We start from the raw sequence: 22,407 nt of genomic DNA on the forward strand, positions 1-22,407 counted from the left end.
GCCATATTTTGTTCAGATACATAACCAGTGGCTGTATATCACACAGGAGATCACACTTTAGGCTGAAGTTCTTCCAGGGCACCAGCTCCTCATTCAACACTCTTGTATCTTTGGCTTTTGACAAATATTTGCCCATTGGATAAAATTCTCAGGGACCTGGCCTGCCGACTTAAGCAGGTAATGGTACATGACCCCAGGCATGAGAGAAGTGAATCAGGGTCAGCGACCCGCGAGAGGAAAAGAGGGGCCGGGCACAGGTAGGTCTGAAACCTGAGCGAGTGCAACATCATTATTATTTTAATTTTACTCCCGGATAGTTTCACCCATTCGGGAGAACTATTTCGATCTCGTCCTCTGCAGGCAGGTTCCCAAGAGCTGCATGCCGGGATAAAGGGCTGGTGGGCGTGCTCCCCGACAGAGGCCCGCGTTGGACCGCGCCGAGGATGGGGAAACCTACCCCGCGCTAGCACTGGGTATAAAGGGCCCGGCTACTTCGGCCGGGCAACTACGAGCTGCACAGGGGGAAACGCTCGCCTCGTCAGTCCGCATCCTTGTTAAGTACCGTCCGGACGCCACGAAGATGGTACCGATTGGGGGCAAAAAGGCCAAGAAGGTGAGTCTGCAGGGGACCCAATGGCACTCTCCATCCCGGCTGAGGCTCTGGGTTTCGACCTACCAGCCCACATACCAGCCTCCGAGAGCTCAGAGGCCCTTGGAGCCCGGCTGTGACCAGAGGGCCCCTAGAACTTCTGCTGCAGGACCCCAAGGCGCCTCTAAGTTCCCACTCCTGCCCCAGGTCCAGAGAGTCCCCTTACCAGAGCGCCCCCTGAAGCTGTGTGACCCCCGACTCCAGGGCGTCCCCAAAACTCCGGGACTCCAATCATTTTCTGAGTCCTGAACTCCAAGAGCACTCCCCCAAGATGCAGCTCCTAGACCCACAGATGCGACTTCCCTCCCGACGCGGTGGGACCCAGGGTCGCCCTGCGGTGTGGTGTGCCCAAGCTCCTCCGGGTCTGTGCCCGCGCCGCCGCGCGCGCCCCTCGGCGTCCGGCACGCGCCAAGGTTCCAACCGTTTCCGCCCGCGCCTTGCCGGGTGCCCGGGGTCTCGGGGTCGCCTCCCTGCAGGGTTCTGGTTGCGCCCGCCAGCCCGCCCCGCCGCAGCCCTAAGACTCTGGCATTGGTTGTCCGATGGTAAGTTTTCACCCGCAGTTTGGTTTCCGCGATCACAGAAAAACGCACTGTGCAGGCCTCGAAAAGACAGTTTAAGAAAAAATAAGCACAATGGCTGTAAGATATTGAGGAAGGGCTGTTAATACGTTTTAAAAACTAAAGTCCAGTAACAAGCCCACCCTCCCCTTAGGACAAGTGTTTCATTCCAGACATTGGGCCCTCGTCTAGTGGTGGGGGTCGGGGTAGGGGTGGAGGGTGGGGCGATGGAGGGGTTGACGGACAGTAGGACTACGGTTAGGAAGGAGGGAAGAGACGGATGGAGGGAGGAAATAATATGCTTGACCCTTGGGTGTCAGGCGCCCAGCCTCGGGCCTGACGGACGGAGGCCCAGAGAATGGCAGGAAAGGAGCCCGAGCCAGGCCAACTGTGTCCCTGCGGCTGTAAGGACCTGGAAGGCCGGTCCACCTCCCAAATTCATTGCCTTTAGAAATAGACTGCACCTGGTTTCTAAAGGGATTCCCGCGTGTCAGTTTAAAAAAGACCTCGATACAACAAAATATTAATTAAATTCAATTTTTTAAATGCTACGCATTCCATGGCCTTACGATGTTGAGAAGGCAATCAGTTACAAGCTGCTCAATTAGGTTGAGAATTTTGGCCAATCCATAAGTCTACTAAAAGATCAGCTGATGTAGATTGGAAAGGATGATTCCTGTAGACATTTAAATTTTTTTATTTGGCTCCATTCACATAGTCATGGATTCTAATCCACTCCCCATACTCAAACTTAGAAAATGAAACATTTTTAAGAATTATTTTAGCAACAGGTGGACATAAGACGGGGGGGGGGGAGTTTCTTCAGTAACCTTGTTTCCATGCCTATGTCATTAATAAAATTTGGACAATAATATTCTGTACTTTTGAGTTTAAAATTAAAATGTGTTACAAAATGAATACATGTTCATTGTTAACAATTAGGAAAAAACACTAATAATAATATCTGCTACATTTTGATGTATATTCTAGTTTATTGTCTAGGCAAATATGTGCTTTTTAAACAAAAAATGGTGTGATATTATACATGTTGCTTTGTACTACTTTTCCACAAATAATATCTTGATCATTTTTTCATAGCACATTCCACTTTTTAAAAAGCCACTTAGCTAGGAACAGAAAAGTCTGAAGTTCAGGTAATTTAAAACTGCAGTATAATCTAAGTGTTTTTCCAGATGTACTTGTTCAATAAATTAATGTACAGCATGGTAATTGAATCACCACTTACTACTCTGCCACCAAGTATCAGATTCTTAGCTATGCTGTACATTAAAATGTTGTGGTACTAAAGTTTGAAAAAAAACACACAAAAGTCCAATGAGAGTTGCTAAGTGACTGAACAAAATGTCATGAATTATTTCACCCAAGGGAAAGTGAGCAGCAAGTCATACCCCATTTACTTGACTGTTGCTCATGTTTTTTATCCAGCTGCACTGACCAGCAATATAGCTCTTTTTCTTGTCAATTAGGTCATAATAAATCAAAGTTGTAGTTTTAAGATGTGGCATTTTGACACATTGTAAGTAATCATGACAGTTATGTGGATTTCAAAATTACATGTGATCAATTCTATATTTTTGTAGTTATCATCTCATGGACTTCTATGCCTGAATGTTTTGCTACCTGGAAGGGCTATTCAAGAACATACATCATAAGCCTCCTATTCTGCTGCTTTAAAGTAAAAATGTCAGTTTTTTTTTCTCTTGAGCACCAGCTGTCAAAATGGCATGGGGAGGAACAGAAAGTGGTCAGGACTTAAGATGCAAAACCTATGAATGCCTCTTACAAATGTTGTAATCCTTGTTGTTATGTAAGCATTTGTTTTATCAACCATTATTGGCAATAAATGGAACAAACTGGATAAGTACATTCCAAGTTATTACTGCACATGGTCTTTTCAGGGCTGTCCCACTCTCCCCATTCCCATTTAAAATCAACTCTAGACACCATTTAAGGATAAAAGAATCAGGAGGCCCTATACACCAAATCTGGGAGACCTTGTGTAAATTACCCAGAGACTCTGGGCCTTAATTCTTTATTTATAAATAGGAAGTGACCTAAATTGAATGTAGGGTACCTTTTCTTTTTAATTCTATTCTTTGAAATTAAAAAATAAAAGGTTAATATATATGTATAACTGAACCACTTTGCTATACACCTGAAACTAACACAACATTGTAAATCAACTACACTTCAAAAAAAATTTTTTTAAATAAAATAAATGGTTACACTAGTAATTTCTAATTCACAAAGCCCTTTAAAAATATTAAGTTCAAAATTTATCTATTAATACCAGGGTAATTATTGCATAGTACTGTGAAAGGAATAGGTATGGGGATTGGGCTGGAAATCAGTTTACAAACATTTAAATAAATTATTTACCTATATCTTCACTGTTCTGGTCCTCTCTCACTTTTTTTTTTTCCTGAGAAAGGACACAGAAGGTGACAGGCTGTGTCATGGCTGTGTATACTCATGACTTCCTGGACAGCATAACACAGCTGCTATTGTGGAAACTGAATTTTAACTCAAAAGATGGAAGTCTTTAAGTGATCTGACCTCTTCGTGGTAGCATCTTTTCTCTCTTCTGTCTTCACCAAGTATCTTTTGACTTTTCAGTCTCCAAAATGCCTTAATAGCGTTATATGCCACTTCAACTTCTCTATAAAATTTAATCCTCTTTAGTTTATTGATAGAATAAGAAGAAAAACTATCATTCATCATTTTCAGTGTATGTGCTTAAGCATTCACTTGAGGCTTTACAACAAAATCTTCTCTTTTTATTACATATATATATATATATATATACACACACACACACACACACATGTTCAGATTCTTTTCCATTACAGCTCATTACAAGAAACTGAATATAGTTCCCTGTGCTATACAGTAGGTCCTTGCTGTTTATCTATTTTGTATATAGTAGTGTGTATCTGTTAATCCCAGACTCCTAAACTATCCTCCCACATCTTTCCCCCTGATAACCACAGTTTGTGTTTTATGTCTGTGAGTCTATTTCTGAAAGACTCCCACAATTGACACATACACACATACACAGATTTTCATTCTATGAGCATGTTTGTGGTTTGCCTTATCGATAGTCATGAACTTCGGTATAATATATATCCGTATTTTCTGAGAATTCTGAAATCATATTTCTCAAGAATATGACAGCAAAAGTACTAAGTAGAAAACTGTATTAAATACTCAAGTAACTCGTTTTCTTCCTGCCTCGTCTGTAATTTTAGGGCATCTTAGAACGATTAAACTCCGGAGAGGTTGTGATCGGGGATGGAGGGTTTGTGTTTGCACTGGAGAAAAGGGGCTATGTGAAGGCAGGGCCCTGGACGCCAGAAGCTGTAGTGGAACACCCAGAAGCAGGTTGGTGCATAGCTCTATTCTAAGCTCTTGTAAAAAGACCATTATGTTGACCCAAGTCTAGGATCATGCCGTCAAATACATACATTCATGCCACGGTTTCCAAATATTTATTATTGCTTGCTGGGCACTGCTAGGGATGTCAGTATAGATGCACATGTTGGGTGAGCACAGTGGCCCTCCTTGTTGCTGTCACCTATATCTACCTCTTGTTCCCTGCCCCTCACTCGAGGAGTCTAGAACCTGGATCGCTGCTGCTTCTCTGCCCCTTCCTCCCTCCTTCACCTCTCAGTAGCTTCAACATCCATACACATGATCCATCCAGCACTCATCCTACTAGTGCCTTGATCTCCTCCTCATCTCCAGCAAACTCCTCCATTCCCACCTCAGCAACCCACGCCCAGACCTTGCCATCACCAGCAGCTGCCCACCTCCGAAGTCACTAGGTTGTGTGGCCTAGGGGAAGTTACTTAGTTTCTCTGGGACTCCATTTCCTCATCTATAAAACTAAGGTAATACTGACATCTACCTCATAAAGCTGTTATGAGGACTAAATAAATTATATGTAAAGTGTTTAAAATAGTGCCTGGCATATGTTAAACACTACAAAGTATTAACTATTGTTATTATTAACGTGGCTGAGTTATTTCTTCTTTCAATAATATTCTTGGTTGTATTACTTAATTTCTGTTAGAGAAATACAGACATGTGTTCAAATCACACCATCTCTAAAATGTACTCAAAGTAAAAGAGCTGTAGTCACACTGTGAAGCCCAGCAAATGTACACAACTTTATGTCTCTGAACAAAAGGAGAGATAATACTGTGTTCTACCCTTAAAAATGAAATTAGTAGGCTTGGGAAGCTAAACCAACAATGGTTCTCAAGTTTTAGTTTCACCATTGGAGCTAATTAAAAATTATAGACTCTCAGGCTCCACTGACTGAGATGTGGTTTCATTAAGTTTGTGAGGGGGTCCAGGGATCTGCATATTATAATAATCGTCCTCAACTGATGGCAAGGGGAACCCCACTTTCAGATGCATTGCATTAAAGCGGTGGAAGGAATACAATAGAATAAATAAGACCTAAGAGCAAAGACTTCAAATATATCTATGGTTTGTTTCAAATATATCTATATTTGTATCAAATACATCTGCTTGCTGGGTTAAATTCAGAATAAAGTATTTCTGGGGCCAACTTGATATTGACAATAATCTACCTTTGCCCAAACTCTGACATGGAGACAAGATACGACTTGTTTAACTGCCAGTTTCAATTTTGTTAGTCATATTTCCTTTTTTTTTTTTCCATTTTCTTTTTTTTTTTTTTCATTTTCTTTTTTAAAGTTATACATTAGAGGAGCTCAAGAGAAACTGCTCTGATACTGATTTTTCTTTGATATTTATTGATGCAGAAACAGCACGTTTGAACTCTTGGCCATCTGTGTCTCAAATATTTCAAGCTTACTTAGATGTATTGAGCATTTGCTCTCCTTTTTCTTCTGGGAGCTCCATGCTTGTCAAGAATTAATGAAAACTCCATGACGCTGAGTCATTAGATTTAATTCTTGCTGCTGCAGACTGAAATCCCATCCATTCAGCTCTACCAGCGCCTAGTTCAAACTCTGTCAACCACAGTGGACTACAGGATGCATCAGGAAAGACAAAGCTCCTGCCTGTAATGCATCTTCATAGAACCATCTCATAGGACCGCGGATGGAGTTAGTCTTTTTCGGGGGTGAAAGGGGTTTTAAAACATTTATGCTCTAAAAGAGCAGTGGTCAGTTACATGCTATTTTTTGCAAATGAACTTGTTTCTGCAGGTGCTTTTCTGCAGAAAAACTAGCACTAATACAGACCCTAAAGTTTCCCTGCAAGCTGGATTGTACCCCAAAACTTTTTTGGAGGACTTGTGTCTGGACTTCATTTTTTAATGCTGAAAGCAGTGAAGAAGGGGGGAGGGGTCATGCTACAGGTCTACAATCCCTTGTCTAAGCCCTTTTGGGACCAAATGTGTCTTAGAATCCAGAATTTGAGGGAATTTTAGAAAGTTAATATATACATATTACATAATATTACATAACACTCGTTAGGGTCTGAAGTGCTCCCTTACCACCCCCATCAAACACATGAATACCCTTTTTGCATCAAAATATATGACTACCCACACTAAATGGGGTTCAATTATAAATATCTCCACATTAGTTCAGATCATATTTTGTAACCAAATGATTTTCTTGCAAGTTTATCCCACTGAAGAAATACTGCAAAATTTCACTTGATCTTTTAGAATTTACTGTGGAATTCCAAACACTTGCATTTCTCAAGTAACTGTACATGGGCAATATCTATAATATCTAACTATGCTCTGTACATATATATCTGCGGTATGGACATACATACACAAATAACTTGGTACCACTTAGCTTCTATGATGCTAAAATAAAACTAGTATAATGGAGAGTTTAAAGTCATAAATATAATTAATTAGTATAGGTTTTGTCATTGTCATAGGGACGGGTCACAGCATATTACTGGTTAAAAGATGAAGACTCAGAGTTTTGTGATGAGAGGAAACCAAAAATAGAAATGGAAAGGATCGCCAGAAACACACCCATGTCCTAATGATTTCCTAGCCTCTAATTTAGTTGCTCTCAGACCTTTGGATTTTATGGGCCTCTGAAATTTCATTTTTCTCTTCTTTTTTATTAAAGGGCCTCTGAAATTTCAAAATAAATTTTAGAGGTCCAGTATAGGACTGCTGATTTCTTGCTTTGCCCAATTACTTCTCTTGACAAAAACAAAACACCATCTAAGCCTCACTATCAACTTATAAAAAGAACATTCTTCTGCTCTCTTACAATGGTGATTCCCAAGAAAACTGAAAATAAAAATCAGTAGAGGAATCTAAAAAAATTGCCCGTGCCCTACCCGAAACCAATTAAACTAGAATATATGTGGATTTGACACTAACATTCATAATTTTTTAAAAGCTTGCAGGATATTTAATGGTTTCCCAGGGTTTAGGGCCACTATTTCCAAGCAAAGGATAACTCTTTAAATTGAATACATTCGATTATATGGGAAAAAAAATTCCCACCATATTTCCTTGAGCCAATGAAAGCTTTGCCACGTGGTATTCATCCATGGACCTATGCTTGAGAACCTTGCTCCAACTCTTATTCCACTCTGCTACCAGAATTATCTTTCGGAAACACTGAGCTAATCACATTAATCAGTTGGTTAAAAACTGTTGATGTTTCCCCAGCACCTATGGTCTAGAGTCTAGACTCCTTGGGATGCCATGCGAGGCCGTGTGTACTGTCTGCCAGCCCACCTTTCCAGCTGCATCTCCCCCAACTTCTCCAGCATGTCTTCAACTCCAGCTGCTCGGGCAGCTTGTCATTCCCCCCAAAGCCAACCCTGTTCCTGCCTCCTAGTCTTTGCTCAGGCTGTTCCCTCTGTAGGGAATACTCTTCCCCACCTTCTCTGCCTGGCAAAAACGCTGAGATGGTTCCCTCTCTGTGGGACCTCCCTCTTCTTTCATCCAAAGTCCATGGCAGAGATAATCTCTTCCTGGCAAGAGGGCCTAGATCCACCTCTCACTGGCTCCCAGGGTGTGCAAATGCCAGGCAACCAGGAATATAAGCAGATATTTTCATATTTTTTAATCCAAGAGCCTTCCAAAAACATTATGGGCTCTTCAACTGATAGCAGTTAATATCTTTCTTTCCTCATTCAATCTCTCAGTTCGCCAGCTTCATCGAGAGTTCCTCAGAGCTGGATCCAATGTCATGCAGACCTTCACCTTTTATGCCAGTGAAGACAAGCTGGAGAACAGGGGAAACTATGTTGCAGAGAAAATATCGGTGAGTAACATCGCACTAGCACGCTCACGACAGAGTACCCACATGTCATCACCAAAGCTCTCGTAGAGAAAATTGTTGAGCCTCTTTAGAGTTTTGTTTTAAACACCACAGAAATTAGGTATGTGTGAATAACATTCTTACGTTTTCAGCTGGAGTCCCCCAGATGAACAGAAAGGCATTTAAGGAAGTAGATCAAAGAAATATTTCACTATTAGTGATTCTCCCAGTCTCGACTAAGTTGCTGAGTGAGTACCCTTAGAAATTCCCAGAGCTTAGGTATTAAAAGATACCGGCTCCTTTTATGTCAAGACTTTTGTCCTCTCACAGATCTTTGGGATAATGTAACGTCTTAGATACTATCATTAGATTTATTTTTCGTCACTGTTATTGGTGGTGCTATTACTGCAGATTGCTCAACATGGTAAAGCATTGAACTAGTCCATCACTGTCATTTTCTGGAATAATATCACTCTTGTAACAGACAACTGAGATGTAGGCATCTGACTAGCAATTTTGCTTCAATTTCACATGAAAACGTAGATGTATCATATATTCACCCATTTTAGGGGCAGAAAGTCAATGAAGCTGCTTGTGACATTGCCCGGCAAGTAGCTGACGAGGGAGACGCTTTGGTGGCCGGAGGCGTGAGCCAGACACCTTCGTACCTTAGCTGCAAGAGCGAAACTGAAGTCAAAAAAGTCTTTCAGCAACAGTTAGAGGTCTTCATGAAGAAGAAAGTGGACTTCTTGATTGCAGAGGTAAACAGATACGATCAAAGATGAGACAAGTTGAGGGGAGGGTATAGTTCAGTGGTAGAGCGCATGTTTAGTATGCACGAGGTCCTGGGTTCAATCCCCAGTGCCTCCATTAAATAAATAAATAAATAAACTCAATTACTTCCTCCCTTCCTCCCCCAAAAAGCAAAACAACAATAACAACAACAACAAAAAATTTTTAATGAAGTAAATGAGAAAAAAAAAAGAAGATGAGACAAATGCACTTAGTACATTTTCTCTTCCTTTTGCTCATGAGGACCCTGTGAGATCAGGTGCCAGTCACGACCCATAGTAGTGATATTTAGTTTTGGAATCTTTTTCCAATTTAGGGCTTCTACTATATGTGATTGAATTAATCCAATATAGTGTTCTTCAAACCTTTGGACTGCAGTTCATAGTAAGAAATGACCTGTTCTGTTTTGCTTAAAAAATGCTACTGGGTCACAACCCAGAGTTTGAAAAACACTCATCTATGGATAATTGAGTTAATGCCCAGTAGGATAAGTTTTCAGATTATCTGGGGAAAAACAAGAATAAAAGTCCCTTGACTTGAACTTATTTCAGTATTTTGAACACGTTGAAGAGGCTGTATGGGCGGTTGAAGCCTTGAAAGCATCTGGGAAGCCAGTGGCAGCGACCATGTGCATCGGCCCAGAGGGAGATTTGCACGGTGTGACCCCTGGCATGTGTGCGGTGCGCCTCGTAAAAGCAGGTGATGATGGATTTTGATTGGTTTGCAATTAGTGAGTCTTTTAAAAGGACATACAAATTCAGGTCCATCTATGAATCACTGTATACTACTTTTGTCACAGGAAAACCACTCATTTGCTTTTTTAGGAATATTGATAATATCGTTATTGAGTCCCAAAGTGAAAAATGTTAAAAAAAAAAAAATACACACACACACACCAGTCTTTTCAAAGGGGCAACTAGACCTATGCTGAAGGTTTAACACCTAGAAATGAGAAGGATTTTGGTACACCAAAAGGAGCATTAGGAAAAATTTTATTTTATTTTAACCTTATCTCAAGTCAAGGTCTTTCAACATTAATAACTTTGAAGTCAGTTACCCTCTTTGCCAAAGTGTTTCCATTCTCATAAATTACTGGTCTGCTTTACTTTTTGTAATTGGTATAATAAATCAAAAAATCCTTCAATATGAAATACTGACCACCTAATTGATCTTTTTATGTGATTTCCATTCCTAATACTGGGTTTCATTTCAATTAGGGAAAATTCACAGACTGTTTTCAAAGATGCCTTATTTTAAAATTGAGGACTAATAGCTCAGTGTCCGTGGAAGAGTCTGATTGACTCTCTGGAGTAGAAAGATTTGGATTGGCTAGTTGTTTAATTTCTGATCTGGATCCAGCTCTTGATGTGATTCATGAAAGTCACTTCCTACTCATCATTAACAATTATTAGAGTTAGAAACAAAATTGTAGAATCCTAATTTTTTATTGCAGATATTAAAAAATGAGGGGAGAAGCCAAGTTAATGTGTTCAGAAAGATCAGGAGGCCCTCATCACCCCAGTTAATTGGCAGGGATTCCTGGCCTGCATCCAATCCTTCGCCTGCCAATCTGTTCACAGGAAGTGGCCACCCAGCTTGATATCACTGTGCCCTGTTTATATCCTTCACAGAACTTCCTGGTTATCATATTTATGTCTTCAATGCCTGGTTCTCTCCCTAGACTATAAGATCCCAGAGGGCAGAGACTACCTCTGCTTGGCTGAGCACTGAGTACCCTGTGCCTAGCATGGCACCTGGCACAGAACAGGTCCTTTATCAATATCCATTTAATAAATCCAGTCCATCTTCCACTGTTAGCTCACCCTCCATGTACCCTTACATAGTCATCCCTACCCTCTCAGCAACCAGGACACTTTCTATTTATACCACACACTTGGAGTATCCTCAGATGACATTTTCTCATTTGTGAGAATGCTGACAGAGTTCTGCAATTACACACAGTTAGAAAATGCTGGGTTAAACCAAGTTAAGCAGATCTCTTTACTGCAGAACTTCTCAGAGCTTTTGATGTGTTCATGTATACTGGCAGTCTCTAGGAAGGGTATAGTAAATAGCTACTGCCTAACGTAATTGATCATAGAACCTCATTCTCATAGAGCAAACCTTGGGAAGCCCTGTGCTAAGTTATAAAATCCTCGGTGTCCTATATTTACATTTCTCCATCACCCCTACCAAGGACCTTTATATCTAATAGAATCCAGTAAATAACCAATAGATTAATTCATTCGTGTAATAAAGTCAAGCAAGGAAAGAGAAATCCTGGCAGCAGACTATCCAAAACAAGGTAGTCATGATCCAAGTGACTGTATCAGTCTGGAACCCAAGGGAAAGGTCAGGGTTAGAGAGAGAAACGTGGGAGAATTCTGGACATAGAAGATATTGAAAGCCCTGGGGCTGAAAGGAATTGTAGATGCAGAAGAGAAGATGGCTCAGTGGGATCCTGGGACCCAGCAGGATTGAAAGGTTCAGCCTTGAGGAGGGATCAGCACAGAACTCTCAAAAAAAAAAAAAAAAAAAAAAAAGCAGCTGAGAAGGTAGAAGCAACACCTAGAGAGTGTGGGAAGTTCTCAGAAGCCAAGGGAAGGAGAATACTGATGAAGGAGAGAGAGCCACTAGGCTGAATGTTGCTGAGACGTTGAGTAAGATGAGAACGGAGAAGCGATTTGGACTTGGCAAGACTGAGACCATCGGTGCCCTTAGCAAAAGCTGATTCAGAGGAACGATGGGGAATGAGGCCTGATGGGAACAAGAGTGAAGAGCCAACTGCAGACCCAGCCCAGTGAAGACCACTGAGACACCTGCCAGTGAACACTGGATGCCACAGCTTCCAGCATCAGCCCTGCTGCTCCTATAATCTGGACGTTGGCCTCACTCTCTTTGTAGCCAGAATCTTTCCTTTCCTTGTTCTTGGTATATCTATATCCAACATACAAAATCCTAGGCCATGAGTTCATCCAAAAAGTCCTTTTTGGAGATGGAAGCAACCCAAGTATCTAACTAATGAATGGATAAACAAAATGTGGTATAAACATACAGTGGGATATTATTTGGTCATAAAATGGAATGAAATTCTGACACATGCTACAACAGGGTTGAACCTTGAAAACGTTATACTAAGTGAATGAAGCCAGTCACAAAAGGACACATATTGTATGATCTCACTTATATGAAAGTTTCAGAAAAACTTTTTTCTAAATTACATTGTGCTGTTATGCCCAAGAAACTTAATGATATTACTAAATGGACCTGATGAAAGGGAACATTGATTTATTTCTCAGGTGAGTGGTACAGTAACCACATGTGCAACGGAGCAGCTGGGAGTTTTGAAAAATTATCATGTTATGTAATACAGTGTCAAAGAGGGAGAAAATGATTACTAAAATTTGAAGTTTAAAAAAACCCTCTAATCATGATTTTTTTCCAAAAAAAATGGACAGCCAAGTGTGCATAAATGACACTTCAATTATATCAGACTCTTCAAAGCACTTTTCACAGAAAGCACATGCTGCCTGTTAGGAATCATTCTTGCCCAAGGGTAGGGTAAGTTCGCAGGGACCAACGGCTGTACTTCCAAGGTCACCGCGCCAGTAAACACTGGTGACTGAGAGGAGGGTAGGGCCCACCGGCACCTGGCTCAATCCCTACAGCTTAGATGTGCTTCCCACTTGCAGGCGCTTCTGTCGTTGGCGTGAACTGCCATTTCGACCCCACCATCAGTTTACAAACAGTGAAGCTCATGAAAGAAGGCTTGGAGGCTGCCGGACTGAAAGCCCACCTGATGAGTCAGCCCTTGGCCTTCCACACCCCCGACTGCGGCAAACAGGGATTTATCGATCTGCCAGAATTCCCCTTTGGTAAGACACAGACCTCAGTGTCTTTATGTTTGACAAATTCCAAATACATCTCTAGCCATAGAGCTTTGTCATGGTAAAGTAATGGCTTCGTATCTCATCTCTTGCCCCCAGCTTCTGTCCTTGCAGCCAAAAACTTTTATTAATTTTTTGTTATTTTCTCCCTTAATTTCTTTGGTTTCTTTTGGGGGGTGTGTGATTGGGTTTAATTAATTATTTTTCTTTAAAGGAGGTACTGGGGTTTGAACCCAGAACATGCACCCTACTCTACTGCTGAGCTATACCCTCCCCCTGCCTAAAAATTTTTAAATTAGACTTTAGGAAAAGACATGACCAGCAAGCAAAAAAAAGACCTTTGAACTTAAATGTAAAATCAAAAGTAAATCAACTCCTCAAAAGGCAACTGATGGGTCACACTTCTACAGTGGTACCAAGGATGTCCTCCTGGATGAGATCAGTGAAGATTTTGGTTCTGGTTCCAGCTCTTTTGCTAAATTGCATAACCTTAGCAAAATTCCTTCATTTGTCTAGATCTTAATTTTCTCATTAGAAAATATATTATCAAAAAATAACAAGGTTGGACCAGGTTATCTCCAAGATACTTTTCTTCTATTTTGAATGTTGCTCAGATATTCTAGCAATATCTGAGTTTGAGGGGCAGAGGGAAGTTGCCATCAGAGGGTTACTATGTAACAGACTGGAATGAAGAGCCCAAGCAGGTGAAGTGAGGAAATACTTGCAGTCTGGGAAGAGGGACAAAGCATGTGTGGGAAGTGGGGGTGAGTCTCTCTGGAGAATTAAGCCACAGGTGAGCAGGGCCAGAGCCTGATCAGCCTCCTAGTTTCATTCTAAGGTTCTTAAACCATCTTCTAGAGGGACTCTTGGAGAAGTAAGCTATTGTAAAGAAACTGGTCTAGAAGAACCTTGGGAGAAGGATGGCAAGGCATTGTGGTATTTATTGCTCAAGGACAAATTACTGCAAACTTAGTAGCTTTAAACTATAAACACTTATTACATCTCATAGTTGCTCTGGATCGTGAATTTGGGAGCCACTTAGCTGGGTGGTTTTTGCTCAGAGTCTCTTAATAGGTTGCAGTCCAGACCTTGGCCAGGGTTACAGTCACCTGAAGGCCTGATAGGAGCTGGGAGGTCTACTTCCAAGCTCCCTTAGATGGCTGCTGGGAGTCAGTGTCAGTTTTTTGCTGCCTGTTGGCTGGAGGCCTCAGCCCCCTCGGCTCATGGGCCTTTCCATTGTGATACCTGAGCTTTCTCACAACACAGCAGCTGGCTTCCCCTGGGGTGAGTGTTCCAGGAGAGAACAAGGCAGAAACCACAATGTCTCTTATCACCTAGCCTCAGAAGTCACATATCATCCCCTTCTGCCATCTTCTGGTCTCATAGACCAACCTGATGTAATACAGGAGGGTCTACACAAGGGTAAGAGAACATCAGAGGGCAGAGGTCACTGCAAACCATCTTGAAGGCTGGCTATCACGGCATGTAAACTGGAGATGTAAACGCAAAGTAGCTAATAGTTTTTAAGAGTTGAGAACTGAAATATTGTAACTTATTTAATTCATTGAAAATTACCAACTTATTATAGCTGTTCATTTTAAATCCTTTTTTTTTTCTTAATTTAAGCATAATGTCATTTATTACAGGACTGGAGCCCAGAGTTGCAACCAGATGGGATATTCAAAAATACGCCAGAGAGGCCTACAACCTGGGGGTCAGGTACATAGGCGGGTGCTGCGGATTTGAGCCCTACCACATCAGAGCGATTGCAGAGGAACTGGCCCCAGAAAGGGGATTTTTGCCACCAGCTTCAGAAAAACATGGCAGCTGGGGAAGTGGTTTGGACATGCACACCAAACCCTGGATTAGAGCCAGGTAATAACCTTCAATTACATGTGCCCAAACAAACTCATTTAGATTATGAATTCATCCAAGTGAGGTCATTACAAAGAATGTAGCCGATTTGCTGTGTAATGATAAAGAATCAGTTACCCTCTTTAAATTCTCCCACAGAGATGTTTATAGCATAGCTTTATGGAGTGATTTCTGGAGAAGTCTTTAAGAATACAGAATGTAAATAATGTAGGTTGCGATACAATGTGATTTCACACTCTAGGAAAGCAGCAGCCATGCAGTGGCCACTGACACTGGCTTCGTTGTTGAGGTTGAAGTATAGCAAGTATCACTTGCCTGTCCTGTGCCAGGCACAATTCTTGGAGCTGGGAAGACAGTGGTGAGTAAGACAGGAAAGGTCTGTGCTCTCAGAGCTTACATTCCAGTGGGGAAGATGAACAATAAACAAACAGATTTTTCACAGCAGGCGATGTGCAGGGCACTAGGAATACAGAAGCGAAAGGCTGTGGTCCCTGGCTCGGAGAACCTCAGTCTACTGGGGAAAATGGAGGAGAAAGCAATGGATTGCACTGTAGTTAACTGCCTGAGCAGAGGCGTGGGCACAAAAGTAACAATGAAAGGAAGAGAATAACTCTCTCTGCCGAAGAGATATTTTAGAAGAAGGGACATTTTGGCTGGACTTTGAAGTGCTAAATTGGCTCCTGCAAGATCAAGAAGGTGGGTATGGGGGGATGTACCCCAAGCAGAGGGAGCCGTTCTGCTCTGTTCAGCCAACATTAATGGAGCACAACTATGTGAGACACTGTTGTGGACGGTGAGGTAGCAAGCTGGGCAAGGCACAGGCCTGTCGGCGAGGAGGTAACAGTCTGGCAGGCAGCAATAAACAGCTAAGTTCAAACTGGTTGCCTAAGTGTAGGATGAAGGTACGTGTAGGCGCTGTGGGGTCTGCGCGAATGGCCCACGGGGGCTGAAGGCAGGGGTGCTGGTGCAGCATCTTTCAGAGCGCTGACGCCTGAGCTGAATTTTAAAGGACGAATTGCATTGCCAGACAAGGGAACAGCCTAGAGGGAAGCACTGAGAGGTGGAAAGAGAACAGTTGCTGAGAAACTAGGAGCTTGAGAATATCGGATTCTGAAAAATGAAAGGAGGTGGAGGCAGGACCCGCAGGGTGAGGTGCGGAAGTAATTCCGGTCTTTGGGACCATCTGCAGGCGTGGGCTCAGCTGGGTCCAGAGGCAGAGTGCGGGCAAATGAGGCTGGGGAGGCAGGGTTAGCTGGATAGAAAATGCCCCTGTTCCAAAGCCTTAGCTTTTGAACCAATGGGGTTATTAAAATAAGAAATTCAAAGTAATTTTAGACCTACAGATTCTGGGAAAACCAAAAAAAAAAAAAAAAAAGGATAACTGTGTTTGGGTGGACACACTCTCAAGAGTCCAGAGATGGCTCATGGCAGTGTCCTAGCTCACAGAACTAGACACTTAGGGAGAAATCTACCGCTGTGTGTTTTGTTCGCCCAGGGCCAGGAAGGAATACTGGGAGAATCTTCGGATAGCCTCAGGCCGGCCATACAGCCCTTCAATGTCAAAGCCAGATGCCTGGGGAGTGACCCGAGGAACAGCTGAGCTGATGCAGCAGAAAGAAGCCACAACAGAACAGCAGCTGAGAGAGCTCCTTGAAAAACAGAAATTCAAATCTTCCCAGTAGCCTCAGCAGAACCCATTTTTAGTGACTTCCTGTATTTTCAGGCCGGAGTTCCAAAAATAAGGAGAGGATGGTTTCAAGGCAATGCTTATCTGAATGCCAGCCTACACATTAAAACTGATACTAGCTGAACAAAACAATTACATACAGCAAGCAACCGTTTTTAAAAGTATATATTTAGAACTTGGGAGCAAAAAAGTAAGAAGCGAATCTTAAACAGGTTGACTAAACATCCACCATGAATATGGTATTAAAGAATTCACCGTACCCATGGAAAAGTAATCTGGATGTTAATTCCACTTCAAGAAGTTTGCAGGCTAGTAAGGAGGAGGAGATGTGAGCTGTCATAAATGGTTCAGCAACCAGACAGGGACAAAGTGATATAGGAAAGTGACTTCCAAGGTCTTTTGAACAAGACCCTTCATAAGAAACACAACTTACATAATGAACTAGTAAAGCATGTATCCTACAACCATTGAAATAAAATGTGTATTTTCTATCCCATTCCTTTCTGTCCTATTTCATTAATAAAATATGCTGGTTGAGTCCGATCAAATTGATTTTATGACCCATTAATGGGTTATTTTGACACACAGATTGGAAAACAGTGCTATGGGACACTTCAGATATGGGAACTTCGCTATTCCTTTTAAGTTTCTTCCTAGGAAATCAGGCCTTGATCAGTAAGCACCCGAAGTTCAGAGTCCTGCAGTCAGAGTTCCAGAGCTCTTCCCTCGCTTTCATGACACAAAGACGCATTCAGATCAATGAGAAGGAGTGAGAAGGAATTGGTACCCTGTCTCTCCTTCCTGCCCTAGGCTAGATCCACCTAAAAGCCTCCAGTCAGTAAGGATGGGGAGTACTGGGGCTTGTGTCACTTTGGTAGCTTTAAGGAAAAGTATAATAAGAAAAAGAGATTCTCCAGACTCTACCCAGGGCTCCTAGATTGAGAACTATATTTTTACCTAGTAGTATCTACTCTGAAAGCTCAAGCCTGAAGATGCAAGATCATTAGGATAAACATGGCTGTTCTTAACGTATTCTGAAAGAGTTTATGCTTCTTTCTAAACATTCTTGGATTGGTGTAGCTGTTTTGAAATAATTTCTTCAGCTATTAAAAAAAGAGCAATGAGATTATCTTGGTTATATTTGATTCTGATTTCTGTTCTATAATTTGCTCAGTCCTAAGTGAAATTTCTATACCTCAGTTTCTATTTTTAAAAAGTAAGACTACCTTTTTGCTTCACAAGTATGCTAGAGTTTTAAAGGAAAAGGCAGCAGTATTTAAAGGGAAAGGAAACTTGCAGAATTTTCTTACTAAGAGAATTAGAAATCCACCTCTTATCCTCCAAAGCACAGAAATAGAACCAAAGAAGTACAACGTTCAGAGCTTGCATATGGCTGAGGTGAAATAAGAGGAGAGTGAATATTACTTTTTTTTTTAATGAAGTTGCTATCTACTATTTCTTACAAATCAGGTTCAATATTTAATATTTTCATACATAGATGACAGAAACTTTTATTTGACCTACTGTTCTATTACTGTGTAAAATACATGCTCTTCTAATATTCTTTTCAGAACTTTATTGCCACACAAAATGTTGTAATCTCTAATTATTCTTACATCCTTTGATTTAAAAAAGACTTCCCTCAAAAAGAAATACATTGAAGATACGCAGGAATGGAAATCTATGTCAACACTGCCTCCTAGTGGCACATTTCATATTTTGGAAAAAAATTTATATTCATCCCATTAAATGCATTCATTTTATTTCCAGAAATCTTGTTCACTCAAAGGGAAGGCTCCTTAAATACCTATGAGTTTCTTTATGTTAAATTTCTCACACGTAAAGATATTTTTATGGAATCACAGCCTGAGGGACCACAGAGATCAAGTCTAAACTCTTCCTTTTAAGGATAAGATTCCTAAGGCAGGGTGCCAAGTCAGGCGGACTTCTTGCTAGTGCAAGGATGCCAAGAAAGATGGCTTTAGTTTGGATTCTTGGTAGAAAGAGTTGGAACCAGGACAGACAGTTCAAAGAACAAGGAGTTCCTCCTCCTGCCAGGAAATAAAGAACCCTGCATTACTCAGTCAATGTAAACTCACTGGATAAACCGTTTGCAGTTTATGGTCTGATACTTTATTCACAATGTAGCAAAGCGCCTTTGAGTAAGGGAGCCATGCCAATGCAGACCTCAAGTAGAGACAAAGCAGGACAGGGATCAAAAGCTTCAGTTCCCAATTTCTCCAGAGGGGGGCAGCAAATCACCAGCTGGGAATGCCAGAGTAGCTCTATTTTGCTTTGTACTTATCAGAACAAACTTTTAACATTAAATGGCAGAAATATATGTCGCTTTCCATTTGTTTTGATCAGTTTTTCCCTCAGATACATGGATCTTTGAATCACATCCTGGACAACGCACCCAGCAAGGAAAACCTTATCTGTCTCCAACCAGATCCTCTTTTATTTTTTTTTTTTCCCAAAGATCATTTTTTCTCAGTGCTGAGCCCATTGGCTGACTGAGAGCATAACACAGACTGTTTGCCCATATAGCCTCCCTGTTAGTCAATAACATCCCCTCAGCCAGTCTGGAACCTTCTGTGTGTTACCTGCCAGGGAGGCGATCCTGATTCTCATACAATCCAGGAGGAAAGGGTCAATTTGAAGAGAGAAAAATAGAGGAGCCCTACGAAGTGCTGCAAGAGTAGCATGGTCTGTTAAACCGCAGAGTTCGAGATAAGCAGACCCAGTGCTTCTAAACATCTTTAGGAACAAATGAATGTTTAGTGTTTGAGCAGAAAATGACTGAAAGGGAGCCAAATACAAAGACTTCTCACAGATGGTGACAGGAAGGGCAGGGTCATCTGGCAACCACTGGTGGGAGCGTGGTGTGGAAAGGAATAGCCAGAAACTGCTTCCAATTTTCAAGCAGCTGGAGGCATTCTGTTGGCCTTGGAGAATTGAAAAGTTAAGGGGATGGAAAGTGAGGGAGGCCGATGCCATCATCTGTGCTGCTGTGAGCTACACAAATAATGCCAAACAACTCAAGCACAGCAGAACAGAGGAGGTTAATGTATATGCCACTAAGTCAAATGCACAATCACTGTACCACACGGTGGGACTGACATATCTGTGAACGCTCCCTACGTAAACTTTTACATGAAGTGCATTTTCAAGGGAAACATCTCGTGTATTTTTCACAAAAATTCATTTCCCCAAATGCCTAAAATATTTTTAGCAGTCATCCCTTATATGCAAACTGCTGATGGATCATTTAGAAAGTATTCCTTTGTTCCTTCAAGCAGGTTCAGTGAGAGCTCTCTTTGGGCCCACTTTGCAGTTACTTGTTCCAACTTACTTTACGGCCTTGAAAGGAAAAGGCTGAAATATTTTTGCAAATAGTTTAGACTTTTCTCCCAATTCAGCCTAGGCCATCCTTCCAATTATTTGGACTTATTGAGATTTTACTGTTCTTTGGAAAGGTTCATGTCCCAGAACATGAATTGACATAGTAGAATTTGGCCATCCCCGCCCCCCACCCCAGCACTAGTGCAATGTAGGAGAAAAAGAACAACAAATAAATTCAGAATCAACAATTTGGGGTGCAAGTCCGAGCTTTGCCCCTACCTCACTTTGCACCATTGGATAAATCACTCAGCTTCTCTGAGCTTCAATTTTCTCATCTGTAAGATGACAAATCTCTAATACCTTGCTGAAAAACCCCTCAGTTGATAGTATACATAAGCAATAGGCTCATCATTGTCAACAAATATTTGCTGAGTGCCACTGGTGGTATGCTTCCAGCAGACCTGGTTGTTAATTAATTATTCCCTTGTCTAAGCAGATGGCAGACTCAAACAAATAACATTGTTCAGAGGGCAGGGAAAATGTTATTAGCCTAGACTCAGCCCAGCTGGGAATGAAAATGTCATTCCCTCAACAGGTACTGCTTTCTAGGGAGATGCGGGCCTGTGGTTTTGCATATTATGAACTATTCCTGTTTTCAAGACCCAGAGTTCTTTGCAGGTTTACATAAGCTATGGAAGTTCTAGAAATCGTCAAGTGGATAATACTTTTTTTTCTTTCTTTAGTGGAGGTACTGGTGATTGAACCCAGAACCTTGTGCATGCTGTGCATGCTAAGCATGTGCTCTACCACTGAGCTCCACCACACACACCCCTCAAGTGGGTAATTCTTGTTTAGAGTTCTTCATCTACCTAGGAAGGAGAGGACTGTCTTCTCACATTTTATAATAAGGTGGTGGAATTTGGGACCTAGAAGCCTCAAACTTTCCTTCCATAAAGCCATTCTCAGAAGCTTGGTGACCCCCCAGATTTATATCTCTAGCCTGGACCACCCTCAAGAACATGCACTTGACATCAGTCTGACCTTTAGACCCAAGCCAGTCCCTGCCCTGGACCCCAAGCCTCAAGCCCTGTGCCCTTTCCCGTGGTTGCCCAGGCAGAGTGCCCCAAATTTGGACCTGGTCTGCGTGGGTTCTGGTCACCAGAGATGCCTTCTTCTAATTTTTCTAAGTCCCTCTGTAGTGGCAAGGACTGCTCAGGGCCAGCTGTGACATCCGAGGTGGGGGTGGGGATATGTCATCATGGGACCAAGTCCTGATTTCTTCCTTTCTAGGCACTCAATGACCCTCTAACCTCCTTCCCACTTCCCCCACTTCCACCTTACTCCTGGTGCCCCCCAAGTGCCCCCAAGAAGCCCTGGAACTCTTGGTGGTCTCTGTTCCAGGAGGGGACCCTGGTGACAGGAGGGCTCCCACTGGCAGGTACAGTGTCTCTGTCCCAGAATCAGGAGAGACTGGGCTGCCTTATAAAGTTCTCCGTGTGACTCATATCAGACACAGGACAAGGTCAGGGCTCTGGGCCACCGAAAGTCCACTGTCAGCCCTGGCTTTGAGCAGCCTGTGGGGACTCAGGTTGGTTCTCACTTGCAGGGGTTCCAGTCTCAGTGGTGCCCATGGTCCACAGCACCAGAGGGCAGCAGGGGTACCAACAGGTGTTTTTCCATCCTGAGTATCCTTCCCCAGATGTGCCTCATCACTGCCACCCAGTGGTCACCCTATCCCTCCACAGGCTCCTACACACATATCAGGCATCCCCTAGCAGTAGCCAGGCCTCATCCTGGGGGAATTGCCAGGTGTTGCTCCACAATGTCAACCAACAGGCTATGCCCATCCGCAACCTATGGCCTCTGAAGGATATGGTGCCATCATGATCCCCCCGGTTGGTATGTAAGACATTCCTGAGTGAAGGGCCTCTCCTAGCACTGCCTCCCATGTGCAGACGGCGGGGTCAACACCGAATGAGCATGTTCTGTGAAGGCACTGTGCGCGGGGCCTAATGACGTGGCAAGAAGATGCCACACTTACACTGTAAAATTCCCAACAGTGAACGTATTACAAAAGGAATTATCTAGATAAAACAAGATTATACTGTATAGCACAGGGAAATATACACAAAACGTTATGGTAGCTCACAGAGAAAAAAAATGTGACAATGAGTGTGTATATGTCCATGTATGACTGAAAAATTGTGCTGAGCACTGGAATTTGACACAACATTGTAAAATGATTATAAATCAATAAAAAATGTTAAAAAAACAAAACAAAAAAAACAAAAGGAATTATCATTCAATGTTCCCACATAAGACACGCACTTGTAGTCATCATCCTCGAAGCCCA

The 22,407-nt window shown here is 42.2% G+C and overlaps 1 protein-coding gene across 2 annotated transcripts; it reads left to right on the forward strand.

Moving 5' to 3' along the window:
• Nucleotides 1-359: 359 nt before the first annotated feature.
• Nucleotides 360-17,264, forward strand: BHMT (betaine--homocysteine S-methyltransferase). Of its 2 annotated transcripts, XM_006186727.3 has the most exons (8): nt 360-613; nt 4,476-4,608; nt 8,356-8,474; nt 9,041-9,232; nt 9,815-9,962; nt 12,956-13,138; nt 14,797-15,025; nt 16,521-17,264. In XM_006186727.3, the coding sequence occupies exons 1-8, from the start codon at nt 581-583 to the stop codon at nt 16,705-16,707; spliced, it is 1,224 nt and encodes a 407-aa protein (XP_006186789.2). In that variant the 5' UTR covers nt 360-580; the 3' UTR covers nt 16,708-17,264. The 2 variants fall into 2 exon arrangements, with proteins under 2 accessions (XP_006186789.2, XP_032330843.1); XM_032474952.1 differs by lacking the exon at nt 4,476-4,608 and having other exon boundaries at nt 370-613.
• Nucleotides 17,265-22,407: the final 5,143 nt, after the last annotated feature.

This window comes from Camelus ferus, chromosome 3, assembly GCF_009834535.1.
Source record: "Camelus ferus isolate YT-003-E chromosome 3, BCGSAC_Cfer_1.0, whole genome shotgun sequence".
Lineage (NCBI taxonomy): Eukaryota > Metazoa > Chordata > Mammalia > Artiodactyla > Camelidae > Camelus > Camelus ferus.

Excerpts from the sequence above, each read along its gene's own strand:
- BHMT (XM_006186727.3), top strand. The coding sequence starts at position 581 with ATGGTACCGATTGGGGGCAAAAAGGCCAAGAAG. Across the intron at positions 4,609-8,355 it reads AGTGGAACACCCAGAAGCAG|TTCGCCAGCTTCATCGAGAG; the intron begins GTTGGTGCATAG and ends TCAATCTCTCAG. Across the intron at positions 9,233-9,814 it reads TGGACTTCTTGATTGCAGAG|TATTTTGAACACGTTGAAGA; the intron begins GTAAACAGATAC and ends AACTTATTTCAG.